This window comes from Anguilla anguilla, chromosome 7 (assembly GCF_013347855.1).
Source record: "Anguilla anguilla isolate fAngAng1 chromosome 7, fAngAng1.pri, whole genome shotgun sequence".
Taxonomy (NCBI): Eukaryota; Metazoa; Chordata; class Actinopteri; order Anguilliformes; family Anguillidae; genus Anguilla; species Anguilla anguilla.
Genome location: NC_049207.1, coordinates 40,835,925 through 40,851,086, shown reverse-complemented (window position 1 = coordinate 40,851,086; position 15,162 = coordinate 40,835,925). Strand labels below are relative to the sequence as shown.

The 15,162-nt window shown below is 40.5% G+C and overlaps 1 protein-coding gene across 3 annotated transcripts; it reads right to left on the bottom strand.

Moving 5' to 3' along the window:
• Positions 1-677: 677 nt before the first annotated feature.
• pcdh18b (protocadherin 18b) lies at positions 678-8,623 on the bottom strand. 3 transcript variants are annotated; one of them, XM_035424829.1, is made up of 4 exons: positions 5,542-8,623; positions 5,026-5,114; positions 3,581-3,696; positions 678-2,266 (listed from the first exon to the last, which is right to left on the bottom strand). In XM_035424829.1, exons 1-4 carry the CDS (start codon positions 8,026-8,028, stop codon positions 1,590-1,592), a joined length of 3,369 nt encoding a protein of 1,122 aa, XP_035280720.1. In that variant the 5' UTR covers positions 8,029-8,623; the 3' UTR covers positions 678-1,589. The 3 variants fall into 3 exon arrangements, with proteins under 3 accessions (XP_035280720.1, XP_035280717.1, XP_035280718.1); XM_035424826.1 differs by having other exon boundaries at positions 3,527-3,696; positions 5,542-8,622; XM_035424827.1 differs by having other exon boundaries at positions 3,527-3,696; positions 5,026-5,081; positions 5,542-8,621.
• Between the last annotated feature and the right edge of the window lie 6,539 nt (positions 8,624-15,162).

Sequence of the window (15,162 nt, the reverse complement as noted above, 5' to 3'; positions counted from 1 at the left end):
TAAATGTTATTTTACTGATTTCAAAAACATATAATTGTGATTATTATGATTGTTTTTTCAGTGTTAAAGACTTTTTGTAGGTCTATACATCAGCTTTCTTCTCCATGGATGTACGAACAACACTTTTGCCGCTTTACCGTCAGTAATATGTGAAAACTGGCAAAAGACAAAACTATAGCTAAAGACCATGACCTCAGCAGTCTGGCACATTCAAAATTAATCAAAGGTATGGCACCCAATCTTCTGCTTTCTATTTTATTGTGATTAATACTAATTATTCAAGTATCATAACAGTATGTGTCTGATCACCTCTTAATTTTATCACCATTACTGTACTTTAGTCTGAATATATTTATAGTATGCTTGGAGATCATTTGCTGTCATGAATTTTACTAAGAAACATTCATCTAAGCAACCTCTTACAGTAAAGTAGTTGTAGAATGTGACTGGTAGATGTCATAGAAATATTGTGAAATTCTATTTATAAATGAGACTAATGTATCATACAGTAACTTCCATATATAGCAGCAAGTCATTTAGATGCTAACCAACATTATCTGACAATCCAGTTCAATACATTCAGATATCTGAGTCATTACAAAAAAAGCAATTCTCCTCTCTGAACAGCAGGGGGAGCTCATGGAGAGTTGGCTTTTCAGTCAAATTAAGAGAGAGAGTCACTTAAATCCATTTTAATGTAACATAATCTGCATATCTTCGCAAGAATATAGATACACAGTTTTTCTCACGGTGTTGTACAACAATATAAAAAGTGGGAAGTGGTCACCTGTTCAGTGAAGTGTAAACAAATTCCAGGCTTAAAGACTATTCAGTCACAGTCATGTAATAACAGGTATGAAGGAATGGTACCACTAGTTACAAATATACTATACATGGTAACCATGCTTTTAATACCCCCCCACAAAAAAACTAAGTCAAGTGCAACTGTAGCATGTGCAGCAGACCGACAGATTTGTGTCTCCCCACAAACAACCTTGATTTACCTTCTTTTGCATACACGTCAAACATTCATGACACAACGTACAGTACACAATTTATAGTTATTCGACAATAGTTCATATTTTTTATGATTCAACTGGTTTCTTTCTCAAACCACCCATGTTCAAAATAAAGAACCATGCCAGATAAATACTTATATTTACAATGACACAAAATTAATAATAATAATAACAACAATAATAATAATAATAATAACAATAATAATAATAATAATTACAAAACAGTAACAAAACAATTTCAATATTTTTCAGACGTCAAAATCTTGACACATTTTTATAACATGCAATAAGAGTACAAAAATAGACTTCTGTTTGATTGACTTTTATATACACATATAAATATAAAAGGGTACAAATGTATTTTTAAAATACAAAGATAATTACACTCACACTGTGTACACTGTGTACCGAACAAGAAAATACAATATATTTGGATAATTAGCATTCACAAAACATGTTTACATTATAAATGCAACTGAATGATAATTGTAGGTCTCTTGGTTTCCTAGACTCCCATAAATATGGAAAAGACAACATTTTTTTTGGGAGGGGGCATATTTTCGCCCGTGTCTAGCTCTGCCGGACATCTTGTAAGAGTTTGTTTATCTCTGCCACCAGCTCGCTGGCATCCATTATCTCGTGCCTGCTGTCGCTGTGGCCGGCCTGCAGGTGGCTGAGGACGGTGTCCAGCTCGTCCTCCTCATAGTTCTCTGGGATCTCCTCCATGGCTGGAAGCCATTTTGAAGGAGGCGGGGCGCTGCTGTGATTGGCTGGGCTCGGCCCAATGCTGCTCCCCGGGTTCTGGAAGTGAGTGTTCGCCGCCCAGGCTGCCACGCCCTGGGGGTAGGCTGAGGACTTCCCGGGAAGGTGGCCCTTCCTCCGCTCCAGCGAGCCGGACCGTTCCACCTCGCTGCACTCGGCGTAGGTGTCCAGCGAGGGCGGCAAGAGCCGCTGAAAGACGCTGCTCATCTCGGAGAGGAGGAAGGCGCCCTCGCACAGGTCGCCGCCCTCTGCCTCCTCGGCCTCGGCCCCGCCCCCAGGCTCCTTGCCGAAAGTGGAGAAGCTCTTCTTGCGGTCGTTGGAGTCCACGGACTGCTGGTCTTCCTCGACTGAAGGCTGCTGGGGGTCCTCGCCGGGAATGAACATGTTGCTTCGGTAGTCTGAGGAGGCCGGAGATGGAAGGGGAGGCATCCAGCACTGGTCAGAGTGCCCAAGGACCCTGCACTCATCTGTGCACAGTTTCATAGCTGGAAGGGGGGAAACAGGAAATGAGGCAAGAAGGTCAGAGGTGAATATGCAAATAGGGAACAATACACACAATTCTCTGTTTCAGGGCACAGAAGAACCACAAAGATGCATCAAAAGCCCCCCACCCCCCCGACCCCCCACCCTGGATTTATGACAGAATAATGACAGCAATTACTGCACATTTTCTTCATGTTGACTTGAAAGCAGCGAGATCTCACTCATCTTAACCGGTGAGCGCATTTACACGAGTGGCGCGGGTGCACACAGACATATGTCTCCGCATATGGTCCTCATCTTGCTAATGAGTTCAACACAGCACAACGCAAGATAAGAACGATCAAAAAAAATCTGCCATTTTCATTTGCCTGGTAAATAAATTCAGCGCATGTGTGGACACGCATGACATATTTCGACATCCTCTAAAGGAAGCGGGCAAATCAGATTTGCACACTGTAAGATATCCCACACAGAATAAAGCACAACCCCATTGCTCTCCTTTCAATGTGGAACCCATCCCATTTTCAAAGATTTCTCCAAAGAACAGATCATACCAATCCAATATGCCTGTCTATAAGATATTCATAATACACAGTGCATTATTTAGTTAGGTACATTATTAAGTGGCCTGTTTTGAAGGGTCCATTTATTATACATCATGAAAATAACAACAACAAAGTTCCACAAATGAAAGCTGAAACGAAAGCCCAGATGCAAATTCTGACTGATGAGAGCAGTGTATAAAAAAGATTAAGACCTCCAAAGGGCAGATATGAATTTAGAGCCCTGTCTGTATCAAGTCTCAGAAATAATTGCATTTAAGATGAATGCTTCTCATTTGAATAATGAACAAAAAAAAAGAAGAAGATTATTCTGGCTATTTTTTGTAATCATACTAATTTACTGATAGGCACTCTCGGAAAAGCTGAGTTTATCTCTCTGAGGACAGGAAAAAAACTGAATCAATATGCCTGGATAGAGGGAAATTTCAGATATTTATTTGCTTTTATTACTTGTGTGATATGCACAAAAGCAATTTAAGAATCTGTGTGTATTTGTTGCCTGCGGCTGTGAATATCTGGGGTCAGGGTAACTGAGAATATACATGGTTTGAATGGCTGAGAGTATCTATGGTCACAGTGGTTGAGAACATGGCCGGAAAGGCAGATAATATCTATGGTAAATGTAATATCTGGTATCATGGTAATGTCTATGGTATCTATGGCTGTGCAGAGATGTGTTGGATTTCCTATCATGCATACCTGGGTGAAGTCTGTGCTGCCCATCAGTGAGGAAAATCTCGCTAAAGCCCTCACCCAGCAGTCTGTCAATAGGCGACTCTCTCCCCAGGTCGTAATCACTGTCCCCGGCTTCGCTGTCCCCCCGGCCGCTGTCCTTCAAACTGAACTTATCCATATCTTGTAAAGCATATCTGAAAAAGAAAACAAAATATTGTACACCACTGTGATTTAATTACTATGCTGATGTATCGCATATCAATGGTACCATACATCTGACATAACGTAAGCAGGCCAAAGCCAATTCTGTTGGGGGAAAAAAATATTTTCTTGTAGCTGAGTTTGTGGAACTACTGTACTGAAGGCCCTAGCAAAGGTACTTGTTATGGTCTATCCACATAATCACTGCTTTCTATAAACACTGGGTTTTCATGTAGTTTACCCCAGTAGTAGCCCACGCAATTACTGAACACAATGCACAAAAATCGGGTCTAGGAAAACCTAGGCTGACAGTTGTGGTCCATTATGTTTAACCTATAAATCAAATGTATTTCCACAGACGTAGCCATGACTTTCCTTCATGTGATCTTCGCCTTTGTTGCACAAACTATGTTCTGGCAGGTAAGAAAGGAAAACAAACTTCCTGCCATGCATGATGACAATTTACATACAAGATAATAAATAGAAAGTTATGATCCACATGGAGAGCCAGCCAAAATGAATTAAACAAGTAAACAATGACAACATATATGAATAGCGGTGCTCAAGTACATCAAAAGACACACAATTGTTAGGAATTCACTTTTAAATACTGATATAATTCCCCCTTTTCATAAAAAACGTGTTTCATTTAATCATTAGTTTGGTTCATTTACACAATGCCTCAGATATTCTGAACAATTTATGTGACTTAAGTACTCCAATTTTCAAACCATAATGGTCAGCACCCAGAAACGTCTTCCAAACACTGATAACTACTAGTTAGCCCACTTTAATTGTCTTGTAGTGCCAGTTTTGGTTTACTTGACAGATTCCTTCACATGAAAGGAACCACTGTGAACAGTCCAATTATTAAATACAAAAAAATCATGTTTAATCATTATGAAAGAAAATGCCATTTTGACACATGATTATGGCAAAGTAATCTCCTGATAATGAACTAGCTATTAATTATGCGTTTATTTATTCATTTCATTCATTGTGGCAGGTTCCATTTCCTGTAGATCATGTTAGCACCCAGATATGCATATGGTGGCACTGACCACCGACTGAGAATGATGCATGAATTAAAATAAACAATCTGTGATTTATGGGTGATGGATGTTTGCATGTTCCATAGCAGACATGGATTGAAGCCTATGGCCTGAAGGAAGGACTTCCTAATACACAAGTTCTGCTTTCATTTGGTATGTCCTTCACCTTTAGTGGTGCACATGAGACCGATGCATAGTGATCTGGATGTTGTGGCCTACAGCACCTACTCCCTAAGATGCGCTTAGGTCGAAACATCAGCATGAGTTTACCTGTAGCTCCTTGAGTACTTATTCCCACGGAAACTTGGTCTTGGCTGGTACTGGCCCTGATGGAGCATTGACAGAAGCTGTGAAACTTGCTATATCAAAAAATAAATGAATAAAAAAATAAAAATGAATGCTGATGGAGGAGATGACAGGGAACATAAAGGCATGACACTATCACAGACAACGCACATAAGGAATGCATTCATGACTGCAAGCGCAACTGAAGATGATTTCAAAAGGAATGTGGAATAGGCACACATTATGTTACACATGTATATGCACATGTAATACCATGTACATGAATTTGAAGTCCAAAGAGATATAATCATCATTTGTACCACTGGTAGATTTTAATATATGCTGTTTGTTTTTTTTGTTTTTTTTTTTTAAATGGAGCCACAAGCTCTGGTACAAATGAGTGGCAGGCAGTTGTATATGCTCAAATCTTTACTTTTTTATTTATTTCTAAGCAACAGTAAGCTGGAAACTGGAACATTTGAAATCGGGTGAGGTTCTTACCTCTACAGGTGGTGTGGCATGAGCAAGCTCCAGGGAGAAGTTCTCTGGGATGTGATTGGACGAGATGGTGACCAGGCTGTTCAGTGACTGCCTGCTGTGGTGACTCTGCCTGCTGCCCATCTGACCCCGGTCCATGGTGGGCGAGGAAGATGGTGACCTATGGTGGGACCTGATGGGCAACATGCCATTCACCGTGGGCATAAGCGTGATGTCCCCTTTGTGGATCTGCCTGGAAGGCTTTTTGGGGTGGTTCTGGTAGGTTGACTCGGCCACCCTGCAGTTGTAGGAGCGTGTGTCCTTCTTCTCCCTGTTGCACCGTGTGGCGAACATCACCATGATGACCAGGAGGACAGCGCAGATAGCCCCCAAGGAGATGATGATAATCATGGAGGCATCCAAGGTGGTCTGGCTGCTGTTTGTCGGGATGGGCAGGATATGACTCTCCATGTTCTCATGCAGAGTGCACCTCAGGACTGCTCTAGTACTTAGCCTAGGGGTCCCTTTGTCTTGGACCAGGACAACTATCTCAATGTGCTCACGGGGAACATCCTCCATGCTGACATTAGCACGCAACTCACACTTTTTGGGGTCCATAATAAAGTAGCCATCTTCATTGCCTGCAACGATTGAGCATGTCAGCTCCGCGTTGACACCCGAATCCCTGTCTGTTGCCCGGACGGCAGTGATCAGTTGACCCGACTCTGCGTATTTGTAGACGGGCACGTCAGCCGTGTGGTTGTGCAGCTGGGGAACCACAATCACAGGAGGGTTGTCATTTTCATCCAAGATGGTGAGAACCACAGTCGTGTTACTGACCAGCTGCGTACTGCCTCCATCCCTGGCTTGGACAATAAAGGCGATTCTGCTAACTTCTTCATGATCAAAACTCCTGAGCGCGTAAATTGCCCCGTTGGAAGGGTCAATGGTGACAAAGGTTGAAATGGCACTCCCCTGAATGAAGCTCTCCAAAATGGTGTATGTGACTTGTCCATTTGTGTCCAGATCTGGGTCACTAGCCACCACCGAAGTGAGATAGGACCCAGGAGAGTTATTCTCGGATTTAAAGATCTCATACCTGCTCTTCTCAAAATGAGGCGGATTGTCATTCTCATCCAAAACCTGGACAGTAAAATGCTTTATAGTGGAGATGCTGGGAATACCTTTGTCCTCAGCTATCACTGTCAGGCTGTACTCTGACCTCCGCTCCCTGTCTAGTGAAACGTTGGTCAAAATCATGTAATTTTTTTCATAGGTCTTCTGAAGCTTGAAATGTCCATGACCATGGAGCCTGCAGACAACCTCCCCATTTAAGCCTGAGTCCATGTCGTCTACCCTGACCAGAGCAATGAAGGTGTCAGTGGGAGCAGCCTCTGATATATAGGCCACCTCTTCTTTGCCTGGGGTCATTAAATTAATGCTGATTTCAGGTTTGTTATCATTGACATCCACTACTTTAATAATAATCTTACAGTGTGCTGGGATGGAATTTGGTCCAAGATCTTGAGCCTGCACATCAATCTCATAAGAGACTGTACTCTCAAAGTCCACTCTCTTTATCAGAGTTAGTTGGCCAGTTTCTGAATTGATTTTAAAGGTTTCCAGAATTTTGGGAGACACGTGACTGCTAAATGAATACACGATTTTCCCATTAGCCCCTTCATCAGGGTCAGTTGCATTAAGATCTATGAGCACCGTTCCCAATGGAGAATTTTCCAGCAGCTCGATTACATATGATTGCCTTTCAAAAACGGGACTATTGTCGTTGGAGTCCGATATGCTGACTTTCAGAAGCGTTGAGCCAGACCTAGCAGGCACGCCAGTGTCTGAGGCCACTAGCTGAAGCTCATAATTAGACTGTGTCTCTCTGTCCAAATCCCTAACCACTACAAGCTCTGCATATTTGGCACCATCGGTCCTTGATCGTATATCAATTTTAAAAAAGTTGTTTGCGGTCAAAGAATAAGTGTGGAGGGAGTTTTCCCCGACGTCTGGATCCGTAGCGCTGTCCAGGGGGATTCTGGTCCCCACGGCAGCGCTTTCAGATATCTCAATAGGTATTATGGAACGGGAAAACTGCGGTGAATTATCATTAATGTCCAGCACTTCCACTTCAACATGGAATAACTGTAAATGTTCCGTAGGCAAGGTAATCACATCAAATTCAATTGAACAGTTAAGGTTTTTCTCACAAAGCTTTTCCCGGTCAATTTTAGCACCAATACTGATCTCTCCATCCTCTTCTCGAACAGAAAGAAAGGACGTACTCCCTCTTTGCATAGCTCGGAAACGCAAAGGAACAGAACTTGGGAGTTTAAATAAAACATCAGCCACGTCCTCTTTAAGCCTTGCAATCACAGTGCCTATTTTTTGTTCTTCGTAAACTTTGTATTTTAAAGTCTTACCTGTAACGTTCTGAGTTAAAGTCGACAGCAAAATAAGTTTCAGAAACCACAAGCTGAAACATACGATCCCCGTGACTCTATTCATTTTCAAATCAGTCTCGTGCTCCGTTATAATACGTCCAAAACACAAAAATGCTCCGAAAAACAAACCCGTTTTTCACAAAATGTAAGAGATTGCCATTTTAGATCTTCCTTCAAGTCTTCAAAGCTTGCTTCTTAAATAAAACATTATTCATGCATCTTTGATTCATAAAGTTTGTGAGAAAAGGGTAAACAATTAAATAAAATCTAACTGGAAAATGTCCAAGCTGTGTTGAAAACAACAAAAAAATGTCCAGGCTTTGTTGGCGATTGGCTTCTACTGAAACATTTGAATCAGCTGAAACGTCGCTCCCTTCACACTGATCTGTTGCACACATCCACCACATACATCTATGGGAAGCGCAACTACAAACTGGATGCGCTCTGCTCAACGCTCCACCGGCTGTGCTGCCTCTATGCAGATTGACTGTCCCACATAGCCCGCCCTGGACTAAAACTGCAGCTTTTCTTCTTCTCAGACAAAACGCTTCCCAAATCAAGTGCTGCCCCTGTAGCCTCTCGGTGTCCACTCAAAACAGAGAAGCTATTGATTCACAATGACTGAGTGAAGTAAACCCCGCCTTTTGGATGTCCTTTCTCAAAACGTGCTCCAAAAATGTACAAACAAATTACGGACGAACTTCTATATCAGATTTTTTTTGTTTTGTTTCTATGACACTGAAAGAGATAGTCCAACACAGGGCTGGAATGCATCTGCTTAGCGAAGGGGCAGGTACGATTCAAGTAGTGACCCGGAAATCCAGATTTTATCAGAACAAATGTGACTGTGCCAAGCTATAGCCATTCTATGTCATATGTTGTACAACATATGCTGTAGTTCTGTTGTACATTGATTTTATATGAAATAGCGCTGTACATGGATTTTATCAACAGTTTGAATTGATGCCTAAAACAGCAAATTTGACGAGATGCAATCAAACATTGACAACAAATTATTTTAAGAATGCATATACAAAATGTCCAAACGCAAATTTTGGAAATGGCATTGACGTTTTTATGAATTCAGTTATTAAGCTTTTAATACGCTTTTAGCTCAAGGGATAATGCAACGAAGCAGTGTTTTATTATTCTGTAGAATATGTATGCAAAATAAAGTTGTAGCTATTTGTGTGAAAGACTAGGCTACATCCAACCTTCCTCTAGACCTCAAATCACATTCAGCCATCTCTCCCACTCGCTCCCATGTAAACACAGGCACTGGCCTACTCGCTTTCCTCCTAAAACATTGGACTTGTTATATAGTGCGTTTCACTTGAATAAAGTTGTGCGTGTAATCGTGAAGGGGAAAACATCTAATGAATGTATTTAGTAGTGGGTCACCCCGATGAACGTTCTGCCCTCATGAATAATTCTGTTTTACAACTTTGGAAGTCTTACAGACGCCAGATTTCTGAATTAGCATCCTGTATACGTTTTAAAAGTAAACATGGGCAACTGCGCCTTTGGAAACCAATGTGCCATCTGGCGAGAGTATCCAACAATCCAACGCAATAATTACATCAATGCAGCTCTGAACAAACTCCCATATAAAAACACCAAGAGGCAGTCGGGACCTATAGGCGATTTAAGAGATAATCTAATTTCGTTTCTTCACGGACAGCGTTCCAAAAACGTTGATACATTTAACCAAAACACTTTTGTTGGAGAACTTCTATTCATCTGGTAATTGTATGGAGTGGTCAGATCTAACGTTCATTTGTGGTAAAAACTGAAATCAGTCATTGGTTTTCGGAGATCGCTCTTGGTGACCGCGTTACTTCAATAAAGGCTGCATGGATTGGTGAATAATTGCGCTATATAGTAATTCAGTTTTTAAAATAAATTAATCTAACTTATATTTCAGTTCTCAATGATATGTCATCAGACGTCTCTGGATGGAGGTTCCCTCTTGTGGTATTGCATTATGGTACATGGCTTTTCATGTGTTTCCAATCATATGGCAGTAGGGCAGCAATATTTTTTCTAACAACAGAGGATTGTTTTTAACCATCATAAGAAAATTCCCAAATCTAACCACGGCTGTATGTTTAATGGGGGACCCATGTCAGACGAATGGCGCGCTCTTTTCATGCGTGAAACACTTCTATTCAACTAGTCCTGGTGTTGACCAGCAAAACTGTTCTTCCTACTTTCGTTTGTTCTTTTCACGCGAGTAACCTTTCAAAAGCTTGTGAATAAGAGGACTCGGGCGAAGACTATTCTAATCAAACTTAAGAAAGTTAGATACGGATTGATGGTTCGATTCCCTCAGATCTGGCTTCCAAAGAGCTGAGCGCGCTCAAAGCGGTATAATGTAATTATTGCTGCAGGGACTTGGTGCTAATCACATTTCCAACACAAAAGACTTTGAACACAACTCGAGTTCAAACAAGTAACGTTGTTGAAAAAAGACATAACGGGTTTTCTAAGTAACGTACTCGAAGCAGATGTATACTTAGACACGGCTCTTTAAATCGAAAAACCTCTTTTTCCTTGTCCACACATGTTGAAATGCCGACGCAACGCTCTTGTGCGAAGCTCTGAGCTATAGCGCCCTAAAGCAGGTGCTCTGACAAAATAATACTTCCGACCGAAGTAAAAGTAAAACGCACTTAGCTAATGCAGGCTAATTGTGCTATTGAATTAAAACCATCAGAACACAGTTCCATAATATTGGAATATCTTTTGATTTGAATTCCTTCTGAGAAAAGTTAAAAAAAAAAAAAAAAGTTGTGATTGCATACATTATAAATGCAATGTTTATAATATAACAGGGTGCATCTGGTGTTTGTTTCTGATTTGGTTTAGTCTAACTCATCGGTTTACTAGTGTCATTTTGCCATGTTACTGAAACCGTAGGCGTTGAACTATGTCACTGAAATAAAGAGGACCGGGCACACAAAAGACACAGCAGGTGGAACCTAGCAGAGATGAGGTCCACTATAACGGTGGGGAGCCCCACACACCAAAGTGTGTGGCGCTGGAATCCATAGTGGGAGCTGGTGTTGTAAAGGCACGCGAGCATCTGCTGCTGAGTCCGTCTTATTATCATTCATTCAATTAGCTCCCGTGGATCTCGGGCCTCGGTAGAGTCATTCAATTGTACTGCCCCTCCGAGTCCCCCAACAATGCTCATTGTTATTCATCCATCCGCAGACGAACTTTCACTACTCTCAGTAACTAGGGAGGTTTATTGCTTTACGACACGTGTAGTAGACTGATGTCTCACACGACGAAGTTGTTAGCACTTTTTTTCTCCCTGCCTTCACATGTGGCGGGCAGGCATGTAAATAGGACAGTTACAAGTTGCCACGATTTTCAGGTCGCATATTTACGACTTCGTCGGGAAGGCTTATGGTGCATTTTTTTAGCAACTAGACCCTGTGGCCTCTCTATATAATCTCATCTGTTAGGAAATACATCGTTCACATAACTGCTTAAAGAAAGGCATTGCTTCTTTGCATGGTGTATGTAAATGTGGGATGGAACTGGCAAATGCTGCTGCCATCAGATGTAAAGTTATGAAATTAAAATAGTGGCAAATATAAACAGTGCAATTTTATAACATAAGGATGTTCATTAATATATTACCTATAATTGTACACACAGGCTAAAAAGACACTCTCTATGATCAGACTCAGAATATCTTCAGTTTACTAGTTTAATAAAATATTGTCCGTGCACCTAAACTTATGGTGGGTCATTGCTTCATCTTACGCTGGTGCTATAATTTAATGGGAGTAGACGTAAGTCTTTTTCCCTCTTTGACAAAGTGATTTTATAACCATGCAATATATTATAGGGCATATGCATAATATAGTATATTAATGGGATACCTAATTTCAATACTGACAGACTTATTTCCTTCTGAAATAAGAGTTTATTTAATTATTAATTATTTACAGTACCATGAAAAAGCATATTCCACCTTCCCGATTTCCTCTATTATGCCATATTTGTCACCCTGACTGGTTTTAGTTGTTTAGCCAAAATGTAATAGCCTATTAAACAAAAGGAAACTGAGTAAACACTAAACACATTTTACATTTTTTTAAATTTCATTTATTGTTTCATTTATCAGAGTTTATAAAAGCACACTATGCCACAATCAAAGTAAATTCTCAAGAGATGAGAAAATAAGTTGTTGTAATATATCAGTCTGGAAAGGGTCACAAAGCCATTTCTAAGGCTCTGCGACTCCCCAAACCACACAGAGCGATTATCTCCAAATGAAGAACTCTTGGAACAGTGGAAGATCTTACCAAGAGTGGCCAACTTGCCAGAACGTCCCCCAGGGCACAATGACAACTTATCCAGGAAGTCACAAAAGATCCTTGAATAACACCCAAATAACTGAAGGCTTCTCTAGCTTCAGCTAAGGTCAGTGGTCATGACACTAGTAGAAAGAGACTGAGCAAAAATGGGATTCATGACAAGGTGGAAACCACTGCTGTCCAAATGAAACATCACGGTTCATCTCACGTTTGCAAAAAGCACCTGGATGATCCCCAAGCCTTAAACCGTAATACGTAATGCAGCATTTCGCAGTAAAAACATCATGCCAACAGCCAAACATGGCAGCAGTTGTGTGATGGTGTGGAGATGCTTTATTGCCTCAGGACCAGGATGACTTGCCATTATTGAAGGAACCATGAATTCTGCTCTGTACCAGAAAATTCTTAAGGAGAATGTCTGGTATTCTGTCCATGAAAGTTGAAGCGTAATCGGGTTATGCAGCAAGATCCAAAGCACAAGAGCAAGTCCACATCTGAAAACCAGTTATTAATGTAAGTTTAAGGGGGCAATTACTTTTTCTGCAATTACTTATTCACATAGGTATAACATAGGCGAATAAACTCTAATCCTGTAGACCTATTCAAGGCTTATTTCAAAATATTTACCCTCAAATCTACTTGCAAACACATGTTAAAAAGAGAATAATTGATTAGTTTGAAGTAACTTATGAATGTAAAGTGAAGCTTGTTTCTTCACATGAAAAGATCCAGACTACTCACTGTTGCTCCAAAACTGTAAAGGAGTAGGCTTGGTTATGCTTTGCACAGTTCTGGATAAAATCATTGGATCTACTTATAAACATTATTTACATTGGTTGCACACAGTATTATTAGTGAACGGCCAGTGTAAACTGATAGCACTTGGTACAAGTTTAGTTTTGTACAAGTTTAATTTTAGACATTACCTTGTGAAACAAATGCATTATTAGAGTGACAGTGTATATTTTTTAGCGATAGCAATTCAAAATGTATGTGCTGATTGCAGTAGTAGGCCACAGAAATTGGCTTGTAAGCCAGGGTGCTTTGCGCCCTGCTCTTAAAAAAGAGTGAAAAGAGGTCAGATTGGCTATGACTGAATTCAGCTTCAACACACCCTCTGATAATATGTTCATCACAATTCAGCCCATTTCTGACCTGTGCCATGTGTTTGAGCTGTGCACTCTATGCGTCATGAAATTCCCCGAAATACCAACATTCAGTTGCTACACACATGTACCCATACGCTACCCCATTCAGTCCGCCAATGCAGGGGTGTAGCACAAAATTCTGGGCCGTATACATAAGCAGTCTCTGTGGGCCCCCTTCCTCTCTTGATCCATGTCTCTCACGCATCATTCCAGGCTTTTTGAAGGCCCTCCCTCCATACGGGCACTGGGTAGTCAGTGCTACTTTCCCCCCCACTACGACGCCCCTGCGCCAATGTTCCCTGCGACTTTGATTCTGGAAAACAGAGCCCTAGCTGTTGAATGAGGTACACTTTGTTAGGGTTGGAGTGAAGACTCACAGGACAGTAGATCTCCAGGAACAGGGTTGGGCAGCCCTGCCTTAGACTTTTTGAGACAGGGCAGGGTTATATCTACACAGCATGATTGATACCCAATTTGCCTGAGATAGATTACCATTAAAGCAAAGACAGCCCTACAGTACACTTAATTATTGGTGGACGTTATATTTTACTTTAAAGTTTAACAATGTATTGGGGTAATGTTATAATACCAATCATGTGCATGCATTACAGGCTGATGGGGAAAGTATATTGCTGGACGTCACATGGAAAAGATGAATCTGTTTAATCAGTTAAATGTTTTATTTAGATCGAGATTGTGCTTGCAATTTTTGGGTGAAACAGAAATGCCTGTGGAAAAAAAGTACTGTCTTGAATATGTGCTGCAGCTAATCTGGTGGGACTATATCTCATAATTTTTAAATCCAGTAGTTTCATAATATTATTTATTGTGTTTATTTAAGAATGCATATTAAGGCTGAATTTAGGTCAAAATTCTACACAGCCGAAAACAGCAGGAGCAGATTCTGTCCAATTGGAATCCATGATAAAATATGCTTTTTATGAGTTCCATAATTAGGGGGGTTGATTAAACAGTTATGGGAAGGGAACTTTAAAAAACAAATATTAAGATAGCATATTCATTATATGAAGTTAATAAGTTAATAAGTGATATTGATAAGAACACTGGGCCAAGTAAATGCACCTGTAATACTCACTTTAGCTGAGGTCAAAATGTTGTGGATTTGATTATCCCTGAAAGTTAGAAACTTAACCCACAGTGTATACAGACTGGCTGAATTACGTTCTAATCGTGAGTATGTTCATTGAGATAAATGTGGTGTGGTATCAGAAGTTCTGACCAGAGGTGAAGTCAGGTCGAAAAATTAATTTATATATATATATATATAAATGTGTCACCGCATTCAAGAAAGTCTGAAAAATGTTTAAAAACATCTGATGTAGCTCATTTAGACACACCCACCTAGTACATCTACTTGACTAGATTATTGCGGTTAGCCAATGCATTCCATAAAAAAACGACCTGAAAGTGAGATCCTGAAATAGTACCCAAAGTGTAAAAAAGTACACATGAAGTCATATCTGTAGACATATTTAGTACTCAGTGTGCTAAGGCGGGCGTGATAGTTATCTTGCTATCCTTTCAGACTGACTCGAAGTTATACCACAAAAATTATCACTACCAGATTAACAGTCTGGAGAAGACTGCACTCAAAAGGATGGTCTTCTTAAGGTTGGACATGTTTAAGAATCAGGTACATATTCAATAAAAGGATTACATTTGGCCATCTGGAAATTTGTGCATGGAAATTAAATC

What these genes read in the sequence shown, in the direction of transcription:
- pcdh18b (XM_035424826.1), bottom strand. Translation starts at nt 8,028, where the DNA reads ATGAATAGAGTCACGGGGATCGTATGTTTCAGCTTGTGGTTTCTGAAA. An exon ending in ATGCCACACCACCTGTAGAG is followed by an intron (nt 5,115 to 5,541) that starts GTAAGAACCTCA and finishes TTTTTGATATAG; the next exon opens with CAAGTTTCACAGCTTCTGTC. An exon ending in AAGTACTCAAGGAGCTACAG is followed by an intron (nt 3,697 to 5,025) that starts GTAAACTCATGC and finishes TTTCTTTTTCAG; the next exon opens with ATATGCTTTACAAGATATGG.